The sequence below is a fragment of the Drosophila pseudoobscura genome, chromosome 3, assembly GCF_009870125.1.
Source record: "Drosophila pseudoobscura strain MV-25-SWS-2005 chromosome 3, UCI_Dpse_MV25, whole genome shotgun sequence".
Classification (NCBI taxonomy): domain Eukaryota; kingdom Metazoa; phylum Arthropoda; class Insecta; order Diptera; family Drosophilidae; genus Drosophila; species Drosophila pseudoobscura.
In genome coordinates this window covers 8,877,498-8,900,738 of record NC_046680.1, presented here as the reverse complement: position 1 = coordinate 8,900,738, position 23,241 = coordinate 8,877,498, and the positions used below count along the sequence as shown (strand labels likewise).

At 43.0% G+C, this 23,241-nt stretch overlaps 3 protein-coding genes, 1 long non-coding RNA gene and 3 other non-coding genes across 11 annotated transcripts; 2 read left to right on the top strand and 5 right to left on the bottom strand.

The window, feature by feature from the left end:
• Window positions 1–885: 885 nt before the first annotated feature.
• Window positions 886–3,867, bottom strand: LOC26532406 (uncharacterized). The gene is made up of 12 exons (XR_001452132.2): window positions 3,693–3,867; window positions 3,432–3,492; window positions 3,202–3,248; window positions 2,956–3,015; window positions 2,705–2,763; window positions 2,457–2,515; window positions 2,187–2,265; window positions 1,947–2,002; window positions 1,729–1,779; window positions 1,459–1,520; window positions 1,156–1,263; window positions 886–966 (listed from the first exon to the last, which is right to left on the bottom strand). It is a non-coding gene; the product is annotated as an uncharacterized lncRNA (long non-coding RNA).
• LOC6898317 (small nucleolar RNA Me28S-Cm3227) lies at window positions 2,839–2,919 on the bottom strand. The gene has a single exon (XR_053444.2). It is a non-coding gene; the product is annotated as a small nucleolar RNA Me28S-Cm3227 (small nucleolar RNA).
• Window positions 3,085–3,161, bottom strand: LOC6898316 (small nucleolar RNA Me28S-Cm3227). The gene has a single exon (XR_053443.2). It is a non-coding gene; the product is annotated as a small nucleolar RNA Me28S-Cm3227 (small nucleolar RNA).
• Window positions 3,314–3,394, bottom strand: LOC6898315 (small nucleolar RNA Me28S-Cm3227). Its single transcript, XR_053442.2, has one exon. It is a non-coding gene; the product is annotated as a small nucleolar RNA Me28S-Cm3227 (small nucleolar RNA).
• A 3,549-nt stretch (window positions 3,868–7,416) lies between the features above and the next one.
• Sec61beta (Sec61 translocon subunit beta) lies at window positions 7,417–8,064 on the bottom strand. The gene is made up of 3 exons (XM_001360571.4): window positions 7,909–8,064; window positions 7,641–7,852; window positions 7,417–7,562 (listed from the first exon to the last, which is right to left on the bottom strand). Exons 1-3 carry the CDS (start codon window positions 7,909–7,911, stop codon window positions 7,475–7,477), a joined length of 303 nt encoding a protein of 100 aa, XP_001360608.2. The 5' UTR covers window positions 7,912–8,064; the 3' UTR covers window positions 7,417–7,474.
• Window positions 8,065–8,657: 593 nt separating this feature from the next.
• On the top strand, window positions 8,658–23,120 carry LOC4803970 (SH3 domain-containing protein C23A1.17-like). Of its 4 annotated transcripts, XM_001360570.4 has the most exons (10): window positions 8,658–8,953; window positions 9,030–9,341; window positions 9,407–9,733; window positions 9,808–9,948; window positions 10,030–10,257; window positions 10,381–15,378; window positions 15,471–15,548; window positions 15,626–19,161; window positions 19,226–20,018; window positions 20,086–20,620. In XM_001360570.4, exons 1-9 carry the CDS (start codon window positions 8,905–8,907, stop codon window positions 19,637–19,639), a joined length of 10,083 nt encoding a protein of 3,360 aa, XP_001360607.3. In that variant the 5' UTR covers window positions 8,658–8,904; the 3' UTR covers window positions 19,640–20,018; window positions 20,086–20,620. The 4 variants fall into 4 exon arrangements, with proteins under 4 accessions (XP_001360607.3, XP_033234179.1, XP_033234180.1 ...); XM_033378288.1 differs by lacking the exons at window positions 10,030–10,257; window positions 10,381–15,378; window positions 20,086–20,620 and having other exon boundaries at window positions 8,659–8,953; window positions 19,226–19,823; XM_033378289.1 differs by lacking the exons at window positions 8,658–8,953; window positions 9,030–9,341; window positions 9,407–9,733; ... (4 more) ...; window positions 15,626–19,161; window positions 20,086–20,620 and adding an exon at window positions 22,609–23,120 and having other exon boundaries at window positions 19,648–20,018.
• LOC4803969 (uncharacterized) lies at window positions 20,753–22,297 on the top strand. Of its 2 annotated transcripts, XM_001360569.4 has the most exons (3): window positions 20,753–20,959; window positions 21,020–21,516; window positions 21,578–22,297. In XM_001360569.4, the coding sequence occupies exons 1-2, from the start codon at window positions 20,929–20,931 to the stop codon at window positions 21,475–21,477; spliced, it is 489 nt and encodes a 162-aa protein (XP_001360606.4). In that variant the 5' UTR covers window positions 20,753–20,928; the 3' UTR covers window positions 21,478–21,516; window positions 21,578–22,297. The 2 variants fall into 2 exon arrangements, with proteins under 2 accessions (XP_001360606.4, XP_033234184.1); XM_033378293.1 differs by having other exon boundaries at window positions 20,777–20,959; window positions 21,020–21,591.
• Window positions 23,121–23,241: the final 121 nt, after the last annotated feature.

Below are 23,241 nucleotides of genomic sequence, written 5' to 3'. Positions count from 1 at the left end.
TTAGTAAAAAGATAACCAACTGTCTTTTTTAAATGTCCCATAAAATCTCATAAAAGCGCATAAGTGCCTCTTGCACTCTGTCTCTTACTATATGGTTGTAAATATGCTCGTTCTGGTCTCGGTCTCGGGCCCGACATGCACTCAATGAATGAAATGTGTGCACAATGTTGAAAATAGATGTGACACCCATCCCCCGCCCCCCGAAAGTGGGGTTGTGTCTTCGACTTCCTTCTCCATCTCGTGCCTGCCGCTGCGGCTGCCTGCTCCTGATGGTATTGTTGCTGCTCATACGGCTGGCAGGGCATGTAGTGCTGGGTTGTACAACTTCCGCTTATATGGCCAACACAACAGCATGATAAATTGATGCCTGCCAGCGCGGTGCTTTAAAAATGCAAAGAAGGCCGACTACCCAGAGGAAAGTGAGTGCGTGCGTGCGAAGGGGTTGAGTGTTCGGAGTAACCTTTTAGCTTCCAAGTCCTCTGCACCGAATCGTACCCACAAACGTGACCTATAATCAGAAAATTGCATTAAAACGTAATTCCATTAAAATGTAATCAAAAATTTAAGTTAATCACCGTCAGAATCTCATAGCAACCAGCTTTTATTCTAGCGTCAGCGTTGCCAGACATTGAAGAAAATGATACACATTATTGTACTCTACATGTCATTTATAAATACACCACCTGGCTATGAAATGACGCCGAACATTAGGTGCCGCCAGTGGGTATATGGTTCAGGTGTAGATGTCGCGTAACCATTTATAATTTATTAATATTATAATAAAAAGACCGATGCAAACAGTGTCCCAAGAAAAAACTATGCCAACGGCAGAGCCATAAAATCTTAGCAGAAAAAATCTTTCCCCCACAATAGGCCAAATCTCAATTCCTTCAATATATAGCAGATTATTATATTTGATTTTCAATTTAATTTTATTTTATGCATTTTATTCTCGAACAAAACAACCTGGAAGAGAGAGATAACATAATTAGCACATTGCTTTCGAAACTAATTCAAGTTCTTAATGGAAATGAGTAATCAGTTGGGGAAAGAAGACAAAATCAGCATGATGTTTGAGATTCTAAGAAGAAAAAACCACTAAGGGCTTCTTCATCATTTCAAAAGAGTACCAAGAATACTTTAAGCACAATATACCTCTGTTGTTTTAATGATGGGAGGAGGTCTTTTCCTGTTGTCTGGTGACTACGCCAACAAACGCACTAACAAAATGTGAGATCGATCCCTGATCGAAAGGTAACATATCTGCAAATAAAATAAATAGTTCAGAGTTTAATACCAGTATCAAAGAAACGACACAAATATTCATTTAGTTATGTTCAGACAGGGAAAAGTTAACAGCACGGTTGTTTAGGGTTCTACTCAGAAGAGGGAATCCTGAGTTAGGATATTCATCAAAAAATCATAGTTATTAAACAACAACTTCAAGGATTTATTTACCTTAAAATATATGTGAAACTCAAGCAAATGTAGTATCCTTAGGACAGTAGTTATAAATCAATCTGTAAATGTAAAATGATTGATTAAACAATATCATACAAGTATAACATGCAAATAATTGTAATTGTTAAGCGTTTTATGTTCAGACAGCGAAAAGTGAACAGCATGGTTGTTTAGGGTTCTACTCAGAAGAGGGAATCCTGAGTTAGAATATCATCAAAATAAAACGCTTCGCAAAAAACAATCTCAATTAAGTTTCCAAAACTTTACCTTATATATTATGCTGAATCTGATCAACTGGTATAGAGCAAATCAACGGAGCTGCAATTATTTATCAATTAATATGATTTGCTATAGCGGAACGTCAGAAGCTGATTCGACGAGAATATCAGCTTCGAAAACGTTGTAACATGTGGGATTCTAATGAACTATACTGAAGTAACATCATTTAAAGAGTTTAAGGTAAAACAAACGAGTAGAAAACCTACCAGCACATGCAATGCAATACTTTGAAGTCTTCAGGGTACTTCGGATAAAGGCAACACTGTAAAGAAGACATGAAAATTGTTATAAACATCACATATAAACTCGGTCTTCCCATCAATATGATGGTCTAGTTGATTCAGGTAAATTTCTCCGCATTTTCTACTCAGTAGAACGAAAGTTAATAGATAAAAGGTATTCATCATGTAAATATGTTAACCAAGCTTTACAGACTGTAATCTTACCTAGCTTCATGATCCTTTTTTGTTATATCTGTTCGATAGACCAGTTCGTAGTTCAGACGTCTTTCAACGGGGGTACACACTGCAATTTAAGGTAATTAAGAATCCATTAGAATAAAATATCACTAGCATGGTAATAATAGCATGAATTTCAAATACAATCAGTTGCAATAATTGCAGCCATGGAGATTTAATCAAAAACATCATACGGTAATTACTTTCATCATACTATTCAAAATTCATCAAATATTTGTATGTACTTATGATGTTTACCTTCTATTTATGGTATGAATTGGGGTTCCTCCGTTGTTCTAAATTATGGAGGATCGTCACTAAAAATACAAATGAATACTCTATTTAATAAAATATCGCTAGAATATATACATAGTTTACGTTGACTTGAAAGACAATCAGTTGCAATAATTGCAGCCATGGAGATTTAAATCAATAAAATCATACGGTAATTACTATCATCACATAAAAGTTGTATGTATATTTTTTTCAACAATTGTTCAACTTACCCAAAAGCCACATCTGACAGATAGAATACGATTGAAGTGCGGCTGATCAAGAAATGCACCTAAAAAAAAAAACAAATAATCCAGGTTATTTTCCATTTTCGGTTTTGTATTAAATCAGAAAAAGGTTTATTTTTAATTATCAGAATCCTTTTGGTTTAATTTGAAGTTGTGAATCAACAGCACTTTGTTCAGATTGAACTTATCATCATGCAATGCAATGAATATTGAATACAATAAATAAAAGAACATACCTTAGTCACGTTTTCCGGATCGAATGACCAACTAAAATGTCGGCGTGCTGACATGTGCGGCTGAAACGAAAGACAAAATGCATTAATTTCTCATTCCGGCTGGGTTTTCACAACATTTCTGAACTAAATCGTTTTTCAGAATCCTTTTGGTTTAATTGTAAGTTGTGGATCAACAGCACTTTGTTCAGATTGAACTTATCATCACATTCTCGACCCAAAAAAAAAAAAAGACGAGCAGAAACTTACCTCTGCATTATATATTTCCAGATCTCTGGCCATGTTGAAGCATTGACCTAAAATGAAGAATAATTTAGGTTAAAGTTCATATGGTTAATTTGTGGTTATTGCTTTATAAAATTGTTTTTCAGAATCCTTTTGGTTTAGTTTTAAGTTGAAAATCAACAGCACTTTGTTCAGATTGAACTTATCATCAGATACAAAATTCTAAATCATTATACACAGCAAGGGGTATCTACCTTTCACATTAGCTGTGCCGGCTACCGGACCACGTGTTGAGGCGGCCTCATACCTAGAAACCTAAGAAAATGTAAATTTGTATAATTGCCATTCGAATGTTTAACGCATTTATTTAGGTGAAATGATATATCAGTTGGCCGTTCTTATTCTTTCCACAGGAAAAGAATGCCAGGCCCGAAGACCTGGCACTCGACTCTTCGGAAAATAGAACATTCATCAAAAAATTCGTGCAAACACGAAACACAGATTTTTCTACATACCCATTTTCAATCCATGAATCCTGCTGCAATCCTTTTGCCTTTTTAACTTTTTTTCATCTCATAAAACAAAGCGTTTTCACTACCATGCTTTAACGATTTCATTTTCACTTCTTTCCCAGCAACACAACCAGCGCGGCTCAATAAAAATTTTGAAAAGAAAAAATAATATAAACACGGGAGCTAGCAGTGTGACCGAGGACTATCGATCCGTCAGAAATATACCAAAACATACCGTCTCACTTAAAAAATATACCGTAAATATACTGACGAGGTCAAGTTATATTTTACATATTCCTCGTTTTCTTTCTTCCGTTGAATATTACTAGCTATATAGAATATTTAGCCGTGCCCACATAATTTTTAACGATTGATGAATCAATTCTATACCTGACTGGCCTATTCGAAATACTTGCTTTTATTAGATTTCCATATAACATTGAAAATTAAATTAATAGATTGATGAATTTTTGACACGACGACGAAAATTTTACTGACACGCAGTGTTGCCAGATTTTGAGCGTCAAAATAAGCTAGATTTCACAAAAACACAAGCTAGAACAAGCTAAAAATTGTAAAAAAAACAGGCCAAAAATAGGCTAAAAATAAAAACAAACACATAGATATATACATTATTATTATTTTATCCAACTCGCTATTACTCGAATCGGTATATTTATCGCTGGAAAGTATTAAATTTAAATATTTCTCCGGTAATGGTTAGTTGTGGCAACATTTGCCATGACGGCGCAATCCATATCTGTAAAATTCAAAAGAATTATAGTCGTATTCATCAGACAATTAAATATTACTAAATCAAACCTTATATTTAATATTGAGTTTAAGGATTTACAGTCATTTTGTTCCTAAGCTTGGTCTTAACGATATTTATGGGACTGATTACACGTTCAATGGCAGCATTTGACCACGGTAGACTTAAAATTTGCAAATAAAGCGATTTCTTCAAGAGGTTTGTTTTTGCCAGCATCTTTATAAGTCAGTACTTCTGGCCAAAGCTTTATAGTGTTATCTGTACTTTGCCAAGGGACTAAGTTAATTTTGCCATATTGGGCAAGAATTCCATCTATATTGCTATAGTTGAAGTGTTCCAATATGGAAATGAGATCATTAGGATGTTTATTATGTTCGAGTACATTTTCTGCTGCAAAAACGTGCAGTTTTTCCAATGTCTCCAAATTATCTGGAAGCCTGAAATTAAACAGAAGATTATTATTTATTTTTAATATCAAATCCTATTGAAGCTTACCTTTCTCTGAGTTGGATAATAAGCTCCTTTATAAGATCCTTGCACCACAATTACACATTTCACACGATCGCCAATTTTTCAAGCTTTTCCGTTTTCAAATAAGCTAGATTTAGCCTTAAATAGAATAAAATGGCAACACTGCGGACACGCAGTGCAAATATACCAAAATATACCGAATCATTTCAAAATATACCGTAAATATACTGACGAATTCAAGTTCTTACGTATTCCTCGTTTTTCATATTCCGTCGAATATTACAAGCTAAATAGAACATTTAGCCCTGCCCACATAATTTTAGCCCATTGATGAATACATTTTCTACACAATTGGTTAGTTTTTAGTCCTTGCTTTTATTGTATTTTGACTAAAACAAGGTTTAAGCAAAATAGTTCAACAAAAAAACAGTTGCAATGTTGCTAGTATTTGAAGACATAATGCGTGTATAGGCCTTTGTGCACCCTATTTCGTTAATTTTATATGTAGATCAAACGAAATTTATTAAGACCTTTTCTCAAATTGATTTGTTTTTGACTTATTCATGTGTATCATTAGTATCTTGTATATATTTATCTCGATCCTGATACCTACTGAGCCTTGGAAAACAAACATATGTATTCACAATTCTATAACATCCATTTCCCCCAGGGTATGTGTGCATGGAATTAGCAACATGTTTGTGTATGGAATGAGACTCATTGTTGCAATAGCGAAACTGCGGCGAATCGGGTATTGCCTATATTTCAAGCTATAGATGCCCACTTAGCTTTATCCAATAGATAAATGCATTTTCTACAAGATTGCTTCTTTTAATTACCTTAATGTATTTTATTTTGACCAAAGAACGGTTTTCAAGTAAATGTTGCTGCAACAGTGTGTATGGAATGCGCAACATTGTGTATGGAACGAGACTCATTGTTGCTAAAGCGAAACTGCGGCGAACTGGGGCGAACTGCGGCGAATAAAAAAAAAACGACCAATTCCTCATATTCTTTGTTCCGTTGAATAATACTATTTATATAGAACACTTAGCCATGCCCACTCAATTTTGTACGATTGATAAATCAATTCTATACATGATTGGCCTATTCGAAATACTTGCATGTATTGGATTTTTATATAAAATTGAAAATTAAATTAATAGAAGACAAAAGTACCATTTAGCACTAAAAAACACCACATGGGAGCGCGGCGAAAACCAGTTTCTACAGTATGACCCTCAGAACAGCACCGAAAAACAAAATATACCGAGTGGTGCGCGCCAAATCGAACTTTTTTTAATGTGAGCGACAAGGATTTAAATGTCAACCGGGCCTTTATCTATGCCCATATAATTTTATACGATTGATTGGCATAATTTAAAAATTTGCTTTTATTGGATTTCTATATAACGTTGAAAATGAAATTAAATAGCTTGATGAAATTGGCAAAATATGCCATTATATACCGATATACCGTAAATACACCATCGGTTTTATCGAGGCACAGGGCTGCTTGGTAGTTGGGTATTTGTGGAACTTATCGGCGCTTTTTTTGAAAACAACAATATTATAGCTAAATGGGATTGTTTAATTTTTAACCACTAACCTTTAGTATCTAACTTAACGCTGGACTTATGATGACGCGGAGGTAGATAAACGCCAGAGCCGAAGAGCCTGGGATCTAATTCAGAAAGCAAATCAATATGTTTAAAGGTTTGACAGCACCACTAACCATACAGTATACTGAATTTGAATTCTCCAAAATCGTCAATAATTTCTACATAAAATAGTAAGTATTTCCCAAATATTAAAACCATACCATACCATTGATATTGTACATTGATGAACTCTAGCGGTCTTATAACCTTAGTAGCTTTAGCTATAGTTATATTTATGATACAACTTTGGATTGAACCAAACTGCCAAGTGGATACATTGAGACGAATTGCGGCGTATGGAAGACGGTACGAAAACGATCTCGGACGGGCTGCCTCCTGTGTGGTCGGCAGGATCATAGGGAGCGCCGGTGGCAACATACTTTAAGGAACATCAATTTTTGGGCCACACATCGATTCAGTGTCTAGGAAACTGACCCACTGAATTGATCTACTTGTTTATGTTTAATACAAAATTTATTTGTTCTTAACACTTGTTTATTCTTACAAATTTTGAATTGCAACGGTTATACGCGGAATTTCGAATGCACTCGACCACGATAAATTGTGGATTGGAATTCTTAGTCGGCAAACTACGGAAGCTCTCATCATGAGAGATCGAGATTTGCAGGACGAAGGGTTAGCAAATTTTGAAAATATTACGTTCATGTTTTTAACGACGCAGAAAGGGAAGAAACTTAGCTTAAGGTAATAATAATTTCATGTGGAAAACACACCAATGCCTCAACAAGCGGAATGCAGATAATAATGTTGTTCATGTTTTGGCTGCTGCTGCTGCTGTTTCGGTATGAAAGAAATGATGACGTCGACAGTGCTCACGTTCGTTGAGGTGAAAGTATTTTATTGGCTATGAACGTAATGTCTTAAGAACGATTGTATTTGCCCCAAATGTGCAGCATGAAAACGGAAGCAATGAACAACAGCGACATAACCAGGACGGGAACGGGTCCACTATAACACACGTAAAGAGAAAACGGATTATAATTAGCTGGCGAATCTTTCAATAAATCTGGGGGTCACTCGACTTACACTTTGATGCCGGGGGAGTCGTCTGTGTAGAAACGCCACATACCACCAGTACCGGCTCCACCAGGGGCACGGCTTCTGGCCGCGGTGGTGCTGCTGGTCGTCTTGCGCTGCTTCAGCGTGCTCCCACCACCAGCTCCGGCGCTACGTGGCGCGGACAATTTGCTGGGCGAGCGTGAGCCGCTGCCGACGGACGTTGAACTAGCAGGAGCAGGCTGCGTTGAATTCCGAATTAGTCACTAATCGTTCCACTTCAGTTGCTTTTACTCACCATTCCTTATAATTGTTAACTTTTGATTGAACAGCAAACCAAAAACGATTGCTGACCTGGAAAATATGAGTGAAGAGGCGAAGTGATATTTGACGTGCTCGCCTCGGCTTCGTGTTCGTATGGCTTTCTTCGTTTCTTTCATTCCACGTCACTGGCAGGGCTGCAAAACTATCGGTACTAACGATGTTTTCCTCTGGTACAGTTGTGGGACTCCTGAAAGAGAATTACAGTTGCTTTTGATGTACATGATATAGTATTATGCGAATGACAAATCTCCATACCAAAACTGTGCGAAACTGTATCCCGTTGTCCTAACACCCTTCGCACCGAAATAACAGTACCCATCGATAGTTCTCGTTTATATCATTAATTTTATTTTGTTAAATACACACTATTTTCGGGATTTCAGATACAAATCATGCATTAAGAATATATACAAAAAATGCATCACATTGCTTTGCTGTGGAGGATTTGTGATATTTTATTATATTCGTTTCGCCAACAATGTACAATATACATCGAATACGATTGCACCCCTGGTACAGCCCTTACAACAATATAATGGTAAACATTGAAAAGTTATATAGAAATCCAAAAAAAGCAAGTGTTTAAAATAAACCAGTCAATTAGAAAATAGTATGAGTATTCTATCTAGCTAGTAGCTAGTAATATTCGTCGGAATATCAAAACGAGGAATATGTAAAACATAACTTGAATTCGTCAGTATATTTTGAAAATGAGGCGGTATGTTTCGGTATATTTCTGAGGGTCGGACGGTATATTTTATCGATAATTCCGCGGACACACTGCCTATGTCGGCTTGGCTTTTTTTTTGCGTAAAAAATAATTTACTGCGCGTGCCGATTTTACAGTAAATAATGTTATCAATCAACCCCAACTAAGTTGTTCGCATAATTTTTTGAAGTAATGCAATAAATTGGTTAACCTCATAGCACAACCGCGAGGCAGGGACGCGTACCATACGAAAACTGTAACATGGAGGATGTAGAATATCTTGATGAGTATAAAGATCTGGTGTTGCCAGGTGCGTCCCCAGTCTTTCCGAATACTTTTTGCAATATTCCTTTTGTGGCAAATGTCGAACTATTCCGTACTTTTAGGAATTAAAACTGGCGATGGGCGCACGCCAGTACCTCCCCGGCGGCGCCGAATTTCGTCAGACTCGAGCAACTCGTCCTCGATTGATGCAGATATATTTCAGAAGCTATTCCATGGGAAATTTATTGACGACGAACAGCTCAACGAGGGCAGTTCAAAATCAAGGGAGAGGCACCGTCTTCCTCGACTCCCCTCCTCCAGCGATGACGGTTCCAACGACGCCTTCGACGCTCTGTTTAATAGGAAACTTAGCAAGCCAAAATCAAACAAAAGGCGGGAGCGTTTCTCGTCCTTTGATTCTGTAGACGAATTGGGTAAGTCAACCCCAAACGAATTGATTTTAGATCCATAGTAAAAATAGGGTTCATTTCTTTCTCAGGCCAAGCCCTTATGCGTCCAACACAAAGGTCAACTGTACCAAAGCCAAGTACATCTCGTGGCGCAGGGAGGAAATCCGAGACGGAGGGATTGCACAGAGGCAGTGGCAGTCAAAGCAACAGCAGTGGGTTTGGGAAGTCCAACAAGTCCCTTCCAGAGCACCGTTCCTCGGGCAAAATCGGAGTTCATGGGCTTCAATCAAAGAATGCGGCCAAAGGCTCTAGCAATGCCAGCAGCAGCCATTCTGTGTCTAAAAATAGCAAGACTGTAACTTTACATAAACCAGACCTTAGGCTACCAAAGAACGAGCCCAAGACAGATCCCTTGAGTAAGATCCAGCTATCCATTTGGGTAAAAAGATGAAACCAACTAATTTAACTATGAACTATCTAATCGCTGCAGACTTGGGGGAACTCTATGGAGACTCGGACAGCGATTCTTCGTACGAGTTCGAATCGGATTTCTTCGACGATCCAGACACGGATGATGAGGAACCGGTCATTGACTTATCGACGGATACCAGCAGGACCACTTCGGTGGCGGGTAAGTCAACGTTATTGACTAGTTGATACTGCCAACCCTCTGATAATATTTATAATGTATAAAAACACAAAAACCGCGTAGAAACTGTGACGCCTGTTGTTTCCGATGACGAGGGCGAAGGCCAGGAGCTGCAGCAGCAACGGAAAATGAGCGGTGATAGTGAACTCCTGCAAAAGTATTTGAGTAATCTAAGTTGTGCCGAGTCGCCGCCGATCTATAAAAAACAGAGTAGTGCTAAAAAATCGCGTTCCAGTGAAAAGAAATTACCTTCCTCCGAACAGGTTATGCATTCTAAAGAGCAACCAGCGGGTAAGTGTGTCCATGCGTCCATTGGGGTGTCCAGTCTGCCAGTTTACCCTACTGTACATATCCCCCCACCCCCCACCAAGCATATCTCTTACATTTATAACTTTTTCTGCTTCTGTTTCGCAGCTAGTCCCACAGTGGAGCAGAAGCAGAAGGCAGAGAAAGCAGAGCCGGAGCAGGTGCCACCAGTGGAAGCCGGCTGCAGCTCTTTAGCGGGAAATCCAGTGTCGATCATTAGCAGTAATAGTAATCCCTACGAAGTGGATGAAAGCATCACTCTCGAATCCCTTGAGCGCATGACCCTCGACTTGGCCGAGCAAATCAATGAAATTGATGTGGAGCGCTCGTTCGAATTTGAAAGGCGTTCCGCTTCAAAGCCACGCAGCAGATCTCGATCTAAGTTCTCGGCAGATCCGGGCAGATCGACTCCAGTCTTGGGCAATAGCCATGTGCGCAAGTTAACCTATTCCAATGAACAGCTCGACAACTGTGGCTCATCGAAGACCACGCTGAGGAGGGCCAAGAGTGATTCAGCATTTTCAAAGAGGGGACGCGGCCGGAGTCGAAAGAATAAGAAAAACCGGGCAGCCACGACGGAGGAAAAAGTGGTCAAGCCAAGTGAAACTGTGGGCGAGGGGCAAGAAGTCCCAGTGAAGAGGAAACGCGGCAGACCCCGCAAGATAAGGCCACCGACAGAAGCGGAAACCGCTCTGTTGGCCGTAAATGCTAAGGCCCCAACAGAGACAACAGAGAAGGATGCAACTGAGGATGCAGTTCCAGGAACCAGTGGCGCACAGGTGGAAAAAGTGGAAGAAAAGGATACGGATAAGGCGGAACAGATCAAAAAGCCAGAAGCGGGAAGTCCGCGGGAACTAAACACAGAACTAGATAGAGCCAAAGATGTTACAGAAATTACAGCTTACTCACAGGACGAAATTATCACAACATCATTATCACAATCTCATCAAATATCAGAACCATTATTAGATCTCAAAACAAAAGACCAAGAAGCGAATCTCCAAGTGGAAAAGCCCACTAGATCGGATACGTCCACTGAATCGTTCAATACGGCTCATGGCGAGTCCTCCATGCCTCAAAGTCCCGTGCAACCAATCATCGGAGCTGAAGGTGAAACACTAACCGAACCGAGTGGAGACATTGTGTGGCAGAGTCTGGACGGAAACAGTAACGTGGACGAGCGAATGGTCTCTAAAGTTGAATTAGCCATTGAGTCAAAGACAATTCAATTGGCTGTCGAAACGCAAGAGTCAATGGCGGAGCATACCGTAACAGACCCAATCGAAAAGCCAGAAGTCCATGCAGATTTAGAATCGTCCGAAAAGGATGTTGGTGTTGCAACGGTTCTACCGGCATCTGTCGATCAATTGACGGCTGATCTCTCTGTCCAAGAGGATGATTTCAAATTGGAACTACCCAAAGCTGTGGATCAATTGCTCACAGAACCCTCCGAAGCGATGGAACAACTTGAAACTGTTCTCCCCGAAGCGGTCAACAGCATTCGAAAAGTCCAAATCAGGGAGGAACTTGTATTGACAGAGCAGACTGATTCCCAGCTAGCTGAAGATATTAAATTGGCCGAGGAGATTCTAGCCGCCGAATGCGAAGGCATTATAATAAGCGATACGGCTCTGGCGCTTCCTGGCGAAATTCCTGTGATTGAAATTATTAAGGAGCTTGAGCAGCAGACAATAGCAGATGCTTTAAGCCCACCAGAGGCTACCGAAGAAATAGCTCTTGTTTCTGCCAAATGTCCTGCAGATAAGACTGTAGTAGAAGCATTGCCAGCATTGCAGGAGTCGTCAGGTAAAGAACCATTAGCCGAGTCAATTAGCAGCGAAATTGGTGACAAAATTCCCACCAGCTCCTCAGAAAACACAGCAAAGAAAGAAATCAATCGCAATCCTTCATCACCCGTTGTTATGCCCAAGAACTATGAATCGGACGTTGGTTTGCCTCCTTTAGCTTCCCAAATGGCTAATCGTTCGGCTATAACCATTTCCAGCCAGCCCAAAAAGTCCACACCAGTCAAGCGCGCACCGAAAGGCGAAAGAAATACAGTCTTGAACGAGCCATCAATAAGGAGCAGCTCGAGACTGGGCAGATCGCTAGCGGGAAGCAAATCATCGCAAGAGCCGCAGTCGGCCGATGAGACCATTGACAATTACAGATTTGGAAGGGAGCAGGCCAGGTCCAGTGGGACTGAGAAGGATCACGGTGAGAAATATGCCATCCAGAGAAAGTCCCGGAGCACACAAAAGAAGGAAAAGAAGGGGAAAAGAACAGTAAAAGACAAACCAGAAGATGAGGGCCAGGATAAGACCGCCACCGACATGGTTGAGACTGAAACTGAGAATGAATCACCAGCACCACCACCAGCTGAGGCTGGGGATCTGGCTGAGGGAACCAGGAGTGGGTTAAAAGTCGTACCAGCTGGATGTTCAACTGGAGGAACAAGAGGAGGAGCACACAGCTCAGCCAAATCGAGTCTAGTTTCCAAAGCGACCATAGACACGGTTAAACGATTTGACAGAAGGGACTCCCCTAAAGCAGATTCATCAAAGACAAGGGCACAATCGAAGGAAACCCCACACGCGTCACTAAGCAAAGACATTTCTTCGGACCATCCTAGAGTTGAGGCGCCAGTTGTGCAATCTCTGGCGGAACGAGTTGCCAGGTGTGAAGAAGTCAAGGAGAAGAGCGACAGTACCCCAACGGATTTCAAAGAGACACCCAACACAGATCCTGTTGAATCAAAGCTGGAACCACCCAAGGAAGACGTTAATAAGCCAGCCGAACGTGATAAGGAAGCAAAAATAGATCCTGAAAATATGCAAGTGGATCCAGCTCATGATACAGTCGAGCCGAAACAGGCGGAGCCGCGAGAAAAAAGAAAAAGAGGAAGACCCAAGAAGAAAAGAAAATCTTTTCCACGTGATTTAGACATAGATAAATCCAAACCGGGTATATCACAGGATTCAGCGAATGCTCAGCAAGATAGAGCCGAAATTAATGTTTCACAGGGGGCAACTACATCCACAAGCAGACAAAACAAACAAAAAAACAAGTCCCCAGCGGAGGAGGACCTTGCGGAACCAGGTAATAAACCAGCGTCTTCTACAGAACCGAAGCCAGTGGAAATGACAGGACCGGAAAAAGTTGAAACGATAGATAAAGCTTCTACCGAACAGCCAGAGCCTGTAGCGCTTGCAACGGCACAAAAATCGTCAAGAAATGAAAAGGTAAAGGGCAAAAAAACAATCAAAACTACTGTGGAACCCTCTACTGATGGCACAGAATCGGAAAAAACGATTAAAAATACTGAACTGGTACGAGATAAAAACCCAGAAGATCCATCCACTTCCACACCGACAACAGTTCAAGGGAGATTATCAATAAAGGAGAAAATAAAGAGCAGAAAGGCCATTCACACGACTTCTGTTGAGTCCTGCAACATTAAACCAGAAGCAGAACCAGAATCAGTGCAGCAGGTAGTTGATCCCAAAGTCGATTCCATCGAAACACTGAATGCTGAAAAATATGATCCATCGAAGGAGGAAAAGTTGAGAAGCATTCAACTGAAAGTGGATCCTTCCTCTGCCGCAATAACAGAGCCAGAGCCAGACCCAGCGGCTCAATCTGCAGATGGGACTTATACTGCGATCAAAGAAACGGAACCAGTGCAGGAGAAGCCAGAACGTTCAATTTCTAGTAAATCATTGCCAATTAGCAGGAAAACCAGACTTGAACTCAACAATGAAGAATCTGCAACGAATCGCGAATCTTCACAACCGGAAACATCGGAAGCCACAGTAGAACCAAAACTCGATTCCAGTCAGGCTCAAATATTGAAACAAGACAAATCAAGGAACAAGCAACACAAAGAAAGTGTCAAAATTGAGCCGAAAGACGCGCCAGACACGACAGAGCCAGGAAAGACCGAAACAAAAGGTGAAGAGCTGCAGCGAACCACATCTAAGGAGCCAAGGTCGGCTCCTGAAATGACTGATTCAAAAAAGCCAAGAATGCAAAAGCCGAAATCCACTAAATCGTCGGAAGCAACCGAATTGGAAGGTCCGCCATCGACAACACCAACTCTTCCACCAAAATCCATAGAACATTCGGATCTATGTCGAGCAGCAACTGAAGCGGTCAGCGTTATGGAGAGTAAGCAAACTTCTGAAAGTAATCCTAGTTCAGAGAAAAGCAAGGAACCGCAGCCAGAAAAACAGCCAAAAACAGAGGATAAGAGATGTTCCAGTAAAAAGAGGGCGGACAGTCCCAAGCAGCAAAAAAATACCAAGATCACACCGGATGTGTCATCCGAACAGAATGCATCGGAAGACACCACACCTAAGCCAAGTGTTCCAATCACACCATGCACAGCGCCTTGTCGCCAGCTTCGCGTCCTAATGCGCAGAACACCCAGCTCCAAATCTTCTGTTGTCAAAGGAACTTCTGTCAAGAGTTTCAGGGATAGGCTTTACGGCCCGACAGAGGCGTCAAGCTCTGCAAAGAGAGAAGAGGACAAGGCAAAGGCTGAACCAGAGGCTCAAGACAAGCCAGAAGCTGGTGAACTTTTAAAGCCAGCTTCGCCTGAACAGCCAATTGTGGATACAGAAGATGGCACTGCATGTGCGGACCAGCTAAGGGATAAGTATGAAGGAGCACATCAGGAGAAAGCACGTGTAGAAGGAGAGACTTCTGCTGAAGCTAAGGTGACGGAAGAATCTAATGACGAAGCCCACACGGAAGAGACTACTTCAGCAGCTCGGTCCATAGCTGTATCTGTAGGGGACACCGCTAAGGAGGAATCTCCGATAAGCGAGGAAACGGCAGAGCAACCTACACCTTTGAAGGCTGCCTCTGTGGAACCGGACAAGGAGGAGGATAATAGCCAAAGCATTCTAAAGATCGACGAAAACAATGGGGGATCGGTTAATCCCACAGCCGACGCCTCTGAGGCGGGCGTTGAGGAGTCCAATGCCAACAGCCAAGTCATAACAGAAACAACAGGTGCCACCGTCGCCCCGGAATCGAGCAAATCAAACATGCCACCCGTGCGCGCCTTGCGTAAACGGGAAGTGGAGACCCCACAGCCAGATGGTTAATAGCTTCCCAAATATTCGCACTGTTAAAAAAAAATGTCTAATATTACATTTTATTCTCTTCCCCTCTGATCGTCTCTTTCCATTTAGAATCGGCCCGTCGGAAGCAACAGCAGCAGCGAGAGCTGGAGAAAACAGGAAAGGACAAACAGGGCCAGAAAAAACTAGGTGAGTTGGTAGTCGTCTCCTTTTCTTCATACCTTCACCTTTAATCTGATCTCATTTTCAACCTCTCCGAATGACAGTGCGTCGCCGCAATCAGCTGGAGGCGGAAGAGCGGCCACCCCAGAAGCGTCTAAAGCCAGAGGACGAAGCCACAGCATCTGCACCTGCCTCTGCCAATCCCAAGGCTAAATTCATATCCCTTATAGGCAAGGACACAATTGTTTCAACCACAACCGACCTACGAAAGGAGGACGCAAAGTCCTCGGGAGCCGCACGTAAATCGAATGCAAAGAGTACCAAGGGCGGCGATATGACCAAGCACATCATCATATCGACAGTACCCAAGAAAACCCCGGATGCAGCTGCAGAGAGTCCGCCGGCGCCGTCCAAGAAGCCTCTGGTGCAGAGTGTGCTCAACTCGTTTGTGGATACCCGCAAGACTACACAAAGGGATAGTGCAGGCAAGAAGTTCTTGCCGAGATCTAACACAGCGGCAGAAAGTGACGAGGATCCCGAACGGAATATCCCCAGCTCCACTTTGCTGACTAGGAAGGGTGTTGTGCCAGCAAGCGAAATGCCGAGCAAGAAAACAGCAGAATCTCCCAAAGGAGAAACACCTGCAGCAGCACTGAGGAAGGTGAACATCATCTCCGTTTCAGTGATGCCGAGCAAAGAAGATGAATGTGCGGCTGTTGCAGTGGGGAAAACGGGGCCCACCAGCGCACCCGCAACAGCAGCTCAAGTTACGAAGGCGCTGCTGGATGCCGAGAAGAACATCGTTTCAGCAAGGAGGCAAGTGGAGACCAAGAAGGAGCTGGAGACTAAGAAGATCGTGAAAATAAATACGCCAGACAAGACTAAGAGCACGGAGCAAGCTGGGAAGGAGGATCGCCGGCTGGAGATGTCCGCACAACAATCGAAAAAATCATATACTTCCACGGAGCCAACCACGAAATCCTTGCCGCATCCGCAACTGCTAAGCAACCCCGAGCTTCGGAAGTCGAAAGATGCTGCCAGAAAGCAAGCTATAGCTGATGAGATGGCTAAACCCGCAATGCTGTCAACAGTTCGACCAGTAACCGATGCCGCGTCTCGATTGACACAATCCGAAGAGCAATGGTCCGATCTGGATGTGTTTCAAAAGAGCATTGCGATCCGAAAATCAAAGGTGGAAACTAGTCGCGCCTCAAGGGAATCCTCTCACGAACGCGCCGGTCGAATAACCCGACTGGAAAAAGGCAATTCCTTACCGACATCCCGTCCAATGGCTGTCTCAATATCCTCACACATGACGCGCGCCGCCAGTAACAATCGATCCCTGGCTTCAACGCCAATTCCTATGGCTACAACGCCAACTCCTATGGTGCGGCGGACTGCTCCGAAAAAGCCTGAACTGGAAGCAGCCCCCACACCGCCAGTCGAGCCACTAGCTCCGCCTAAGAAGGTTAAACGTCCGGCGCGACTGCGGTTTGGTTCGCGACGCAGACGGTCGGCCAAAAAACGAAAAGCTACCGAAGAAGCAGAGGCAGAAACAGAAGTCGCCAATCAAAAAAAATCAAGAGGAGAGCAAGAGCAGGAGCCAGAAGCACGTCCAGCTCCGTCCCTTGCCTTCCCAGTGATGATAACCGCTGCCAGCAGCTCCACCTCTTCGCCGCTTCCGTATTCGGTTACAGCCCCAGTTGCAGTTGCAGTTTCTTCCAAATCACAGCCCATTACAAAACCCAAGCTGCGAAAATGTCTGGTTAAAATCAACCGGGGAGTGATCAAAAAGTGGATGGAAGCGAACGTACGAAAACAGCCAGCAGTCGCACTACAGCAACCACGATCAGAACCACCAGAAGAGCCGGGTCCAAAGCCACAAATTGAAGGACCAGCAGCAGAGCCAGCAAGGGTTCAAGTGCCAGAGCCAGCTCCAGCCCCAGCACCATCTCCAGCTCCAAAAACAGCGCCGCAGACAGCACGAGCACCAGTCGCTCCAGTTGACAAATCAGATTCGGTATCGGTGTCGGTATTGGCACAACCAGCACAGAAAAAAACCCATGGTGTTCTGGCGATGAAACTTCCGATTCCCATACCCGTTATGGAAATAAAAACGGAAATAGACGAAGTGCCGCCCGAAGTGCCAATGGAAGAAGATACATTGGGAGCCTTACCGGTACCCATACACATACCCACACCTATAGCCCCACCCATAACCATACCCACGGCTCCGGAAGCTCCTCAAGAGGCGACGCCACCTCAGGAGGTGGTTCCACTTCCAACCACCACATCGAGTTTTCAGACAATTCGCATAAGTGCGCCTCCGCCGTCGGCTGGCAGACTGGTCAGCTCGCTGCCATCGGCAAGCTCGGCCGAATCCAGCCAGAAGCCTGGCCATACCAAGATTTTCTCCTTCCTGTATCCGCACCGCTATCAGCGATCGTATGGCGACGTGGGGCTGGACTTTTGCTGCCCCAATCTGGATGGACCGATGCGAGCCATTGACCCGACGCGTTTGCATGCCACGGCGCAGGTGCCTGTGCTGGAGCTGCCGCAGTTCATGGTTATCACGACGAGGATCATCTCCAAGGCGGATAAGGATCTGCCCCACAAGGTGCGTGCGAAGCTAGCGCAGCTGGATAAGACTGGAGGGAAGTTGGTGGGGCAGACGGTGCGCATGAGCATGGACTCCAGTGAGCCGTCGATTCCAGTGGCAGTGCCGTCGTCCAACCTTGGTCCGGCTCCTCGGACTCTTCCCGCCTTAATTCCCATTTCTAACCCTCCGCCACCCACCGCACCACCTGCGCCCACCGCTCCACCTGCACCGACCACTCCACCTGCACCCACCACAACTCCTGCACTTCCAGTTTCTCATGCTGAAGACACCGTTCAATCCTTGACCAAGCAATTGCCACGTGGAACGACACTAACCAAAAAGGTCCTGCCGCCTGGGGCTGCCCTACCCGCTGCTGCCAGCTCGTCGATGGTGGCCAGTATGCCACCTGCTCTGATCCAGCTGCCGCCAATCTGCCCCAAGGACAAACAACGTGTGGAGCTGCAGACGCGAGTTCAGATATTCGACCTGGTGCTCCAGAGCCTGAGCAGACGTGCAACAACACTGACCAAGGTCGAGCGACAGCGCACCATTGAGGAGATTGTGATGACCAGCACCCTAATGCCCATCGATGTTGATGTGGGCACCAAGCTCCTTGAGAACTACGTCTATTACCTGAACCGAGCTACCAACATCCAGACGCCCCTGCCCTCGCTTTGCCTCAACCCTGTGGGAACAACAGCTGCTACTCAGAGTGCGCCCACAGTCGCCAGTCTTGTCGGCATCCCGGCGGTGGCCAAGAGTAAAGTCAGCACTGCATCTGCATCTGCAACTGTAACCCCTTCCGCACCCGCACCAGCAACGAAGAAGCCAGCACCAAAGCGCAGTTCTCTGCCAGCCGGCATTCCGGTGTACGATTCGGAGAAGAACATCATTGGATATCAGTGCCCGACACCGAACGCTTCGTTTGTCAATCGACCAACGCCCATGGCCAGCAGCACTCCACTGGGACCCTCCGCCTCCACGGCAGCCCAGGGTGGAAGCAAGTCGGCCAGATCGAGTGTGCAGCTAAAACAGAACAAGGTAGCTTAATCGAGTATGTGGTACGTTCAATAAAATTATTATTTGATGTTTATTTTCTTCGTAGAAAACGAAAACTACGGCTGGAATTCCTATGAAAGCAGGAGCAAAAGGCAGCCCTGGAAATAGAGTTCAGGGTTCAGGGAAGATCATTTCCATTCACCCACCGCCAGAACAGAAAACACTCCCTGCAAGGCCAGGTGTAGCCCAAACGATTGCTGCATTATCGGAGACTCCTCAGCCCAAGGCGGTGGCTGTGCCTGTCCCTGTGCCTGTGCGGGGGTCAACGTCAAAGTCTGCTGCCGCAACATCGAGCGGGCGATCCGCTGGATTGAATCAAACGCGCAGTCCGAATGTGTTTATCATTAACCAGATGTCCCCCCAGGCAGAGGAGAGCATACTGCCCGATTCCAACAATGTTGTGCCAATGGAAGCGGAGATCAAGGGTGAGCTGGACGACACTGTGGAATTGATTGGATAGGGCAGGGCTTGAGTGTATAATTGATTAAAAAAGTGAAAAGGAAAAGTATTCTAAGTTACTTTAAAATGTTTTTGATTAAGATGAACTACTCAAATGCATCGTTGAGCGCAAGAGAATTATGTAGTTCTACAAATGAAGATACAAATTATTGTTAAAATAAATGGATGTAATCAAACTTTTTTTTTAATCTAAACGGCACTTTAAGCTTTTCAATAAAAGCTCTCATGTCGAAATTTATAAGCTTTTCATTAGAAATGGAAACAAAACGAAATATAAAGCCCCGGCTGGCCAGGGGAAATACAATAGAAGACATTATACAAAGACCTCAACATGATGAACGTCACGGAAGCGGAAAAAGAGGAAATAAACACTCCCAATGGTAACTTTTATACGCAATCTGTTATTAATTACTTAAATTGAACCTATAATGAATATTTGCCCCACAGCTTCATATCCAGACCTGGAAAATAGACTGGACAAGTACATGGGAATACTATTCGCAAGGAGAAATATTGAGACTCAAAATGTATGTGATTTTGCTGCAGTGGAATTCTTCGGTGTGATGAGCCTAACCGATGTACGCACTCCCCGGCGTAAGCTCTGGTACATGTATTATAGCACCAGCGATCAGGTTGACATCACGGTGGACCGCATCCACCGCAAATATGGCCAGAAAAATATGTACGATCTGTTTCGAAAGCCCATCTTCAGTGGTGCCGGTCTGCGATCCCGGGTAAAGAATCACTTTGCAGCCCTGAAGTGGTACGTAAAAGGGAATATATTGGAGGCCCCGCCAGATACCTTATACAATGACGAAAAAGTGATAAACACTATTACAGACTTGTATTTTGTCGAAAGACGATGGTATTATGATTTTATAATGTACCAAAATTTGGATTTTAACCGCTATCGGGTTAAAAAGCTGTGTACTTAATAAATTAAATATTTAATTTAATAAATACGCTTTTAGGCGCGATCCTATGGAGCCCGACTATCTAAAACTTCCGCATCTGTTGATATAGTTTGCGATTAAGGGCCTTATATAGATTTTCGTATATTTGTAAGATTTAGTAGTAGCTGTTGTATTCTTATCGATACTCAGGGTTGCATTTAGTATCAAAGCAGAAAGCTTTTCGAAGTAGCTTTATTGTGAAATTGAAAACAGTAAACAAAAGCAAAACTTGATTGCGTGCCTATTGAAATTGATAGTGAGGGAGAAAAGTTTGTTACTTAAGCAGAATCAAATCCTCTGCTAGGATCACTTCTACCAGTAAAGCCTAAGGACAAACATGGCAGCTAAAATAAAAGACACAGATTCAGGTAACACAAACTCTTTGCCTCAAGACTGTCAGCTAATATTGATGACTAATCTCTCTCCAGCCAACGAAGAATTTGATAAACATTTGAGGTATTTTTTGCGTATGAAACACAAGGAAGATCCACCAAAATGTAATATATATGTGGTCGAATTTTTCGGCGTTTTGAGCCTAACCGATTTACGCGCGCCGGAACGAAAGCTGTGGTACATTTATTATTGTAAGCAGTCTGATATAGACCAGACTGTGGATCAGATTCACCAGAAATATGGCAAAAAGAATATGTATGACCTATTCCGGAAGCCGGTATTCAGTGGAGCTGGCTTGCGCGCCAGTGTCAAGAAGCACTTTTCGGAATTAAAGTGGTTTACCAAAGGAAATTTACTTGAGGCGCCACCAAAGAGTCATTTTAACGACGAGCGCGTCTGTAAAACCATAACGGATCTATACAACATTGAGCAGCAAAGACTTTATAACTATGTAATGGTGAAAAATCAGTGGTACTGGAGGTGCAGCCATTAGGTTCGGTCTTGTGTAGTAAAACTCTGTGATTTTAGATATGTAAGTGATTGTATTATTAATAATGTATGTTATGGTCATAAAAATATATTTCTGGAATCAGATAGATTCATGGCATATATCTATCTAATAAATACCATGTACAGCTGCTGGTGGCGCGGCGTCTCCATAGATCCATATATAAAGATTATGTGTGTTGGACAATGACCCCCATTATCCAAGTGAACATCTCCAAGGGTCGAGTGAGCAGTGGGACCACGAGCATACCCCTGCCAGACACCCCTCCCAACCAGCTCGATCGCTCTCCAGTTTCCTCAAGAAGTACGGAAATGGAGGATGTCATATTAATCTGGAGGTGATCTTCACACTGAAGGAGATTTCCTTTGGCGTGTACTCCCGTGTAAATTTAACCCCCAGACAGACCAAACAAAGATCCAGCTACTGCCAAAGGCGCTACTGACCGGCAACGATCTGATCTACAATTAATGAAGCCCATCCTTTTCGATGTGATATCCCAAGCTGAATTAAAGAAAAACACCAGTTCACTGCCAAGCGCATCAAACTCTTGCATTTAACGTTGGCGGAGATTGTATGGCCTAAGACCGGAATTCGTTTTGCCGTTTCGACGGACGCTTGACCTGTACCACCTTACTGGGAACAGGAACTCTATGAAATTGATTGGATAGAACAGCGCTTAAGTGTATTGATTAAAAAGATAAAGGTATTCTAAGTTAATCTAAAACGTTTTTGATTAAGAAGAATTACTCATAAGTGCATCGTTGAGCGCAAGAATAGAATTACATATGATATGTAGCTCCACAAATGATTGTTAAAATAAGTGGACATAGTCAAACATCTTTTGAACCTTTTCGGCACTTTAAGCTTTTCAGTTAAAGCTCTCTGCTTGCTGCAAGCTCTAGTGGCGAAATTATTAGCTTTTCATAATAAAATGGAAAAAAAATTAAGGCCAGTCCGGCCAGGGGAAATACAATAGAAGACAATATACAAAGACCTCAACATGATGAACGTCACTGAAGCGGAAAAAGAGGAAATAAACACTCCCAATGGTAAGTTTTATACCCAATCGGGTATTAATTACTTAAAACTAACATATAATAAATATTTGATCCACAGCTTCGTATCCAGACCTTGAAAGGAGACTGGAGCAGTACATTGGAAGACTTTTCCATAAAAAATATATCTGGACTGAAAATATATGTAATCCTGCTGCAGTGGAATTCTTCGGTGTGATGAGCCTAACCGATGTACGGTCTCCCCGGCGTAAGCTATGGTATATGTATTATTGCACCAGCGATCAGGTTGACATTACGGTGGACCGCATCCACCGCAAATATGGCCAGAAAAATATGTACGATCTGTTTCGAAAGCCCATCTTCAGTGGTGCCGGTCTGCGATCCCGGGTAAAGAATCACTTTGCAGCCCTGAAGTGGTACGTAAAAGGGAATATATTGGAGGCCCCGCCAGATACCTTATACAATGACGAAAAAGTGATAAACACTATTACAGACTTGTATTATGCCGAACGGCGAAGGTATTATGATTTTATAATGGGCCAAAATGTTTATTATAACAGCTGGGGGGTTGCACCGCCGTCTACTTAATAAAATCATATTTAATTTAATAAATACACTTTTAAGGGTGAGTGGGTACGAGTTCATAGAAATCTCGTTTTGTTGCAAGAGATCTAACTTTAAAAGCTTTAATACAGAAATATTAAAAGGCTTTGCTTCTGTCGGCAGCCAGCTG

Bases quoted from the DNA above. Each gene is read 5' to 3' on its own strand.
- Sec61beta (XM_001360571.4), bottom strand. The intron at 7,563-7,640 runs GTAAGTCGAGTG...CGTGTGTTATAG, and splicing joins GACTCCCCCGGCATCAAAGT to TGGACCCGTTCCCGTCCTGG.
- LOC4803970 (XM_001360570.4), top strand. From the start codon at position 8,905: ATGGAGGATGTAGAATATCTTGATGAGTATAAAGATCTGGTGTTGCCA. The intron at 10,258-10,380 runs GTAAGTGTGTCC...TCTGTTTCGCAG, and splicing joins TTCTAAAGAGCAACCAGCGG to CTAGTCCCACAGTGGAGCAG. The intron at 15,379-15,470 runs GTTAATAGCTTC...CTTTCCATTTAG, and splicing joins GGAGACCCCACAGCCAGATG to AATCGGCCCGTCGGAAGCAA.
- LOC4803969 (XM_001360569.4), top strand. From the start codon at position 20,929: ATGGCAGCTAAAATAAAAGACACAGATTCAG. The intron at 20,960-21,019 runs GTAACACAAACT...ATCTCTCTCCAG, and splicing joins AATAAAAGACACAGATTCAG to CCAACGAAGAATTTGATAAA.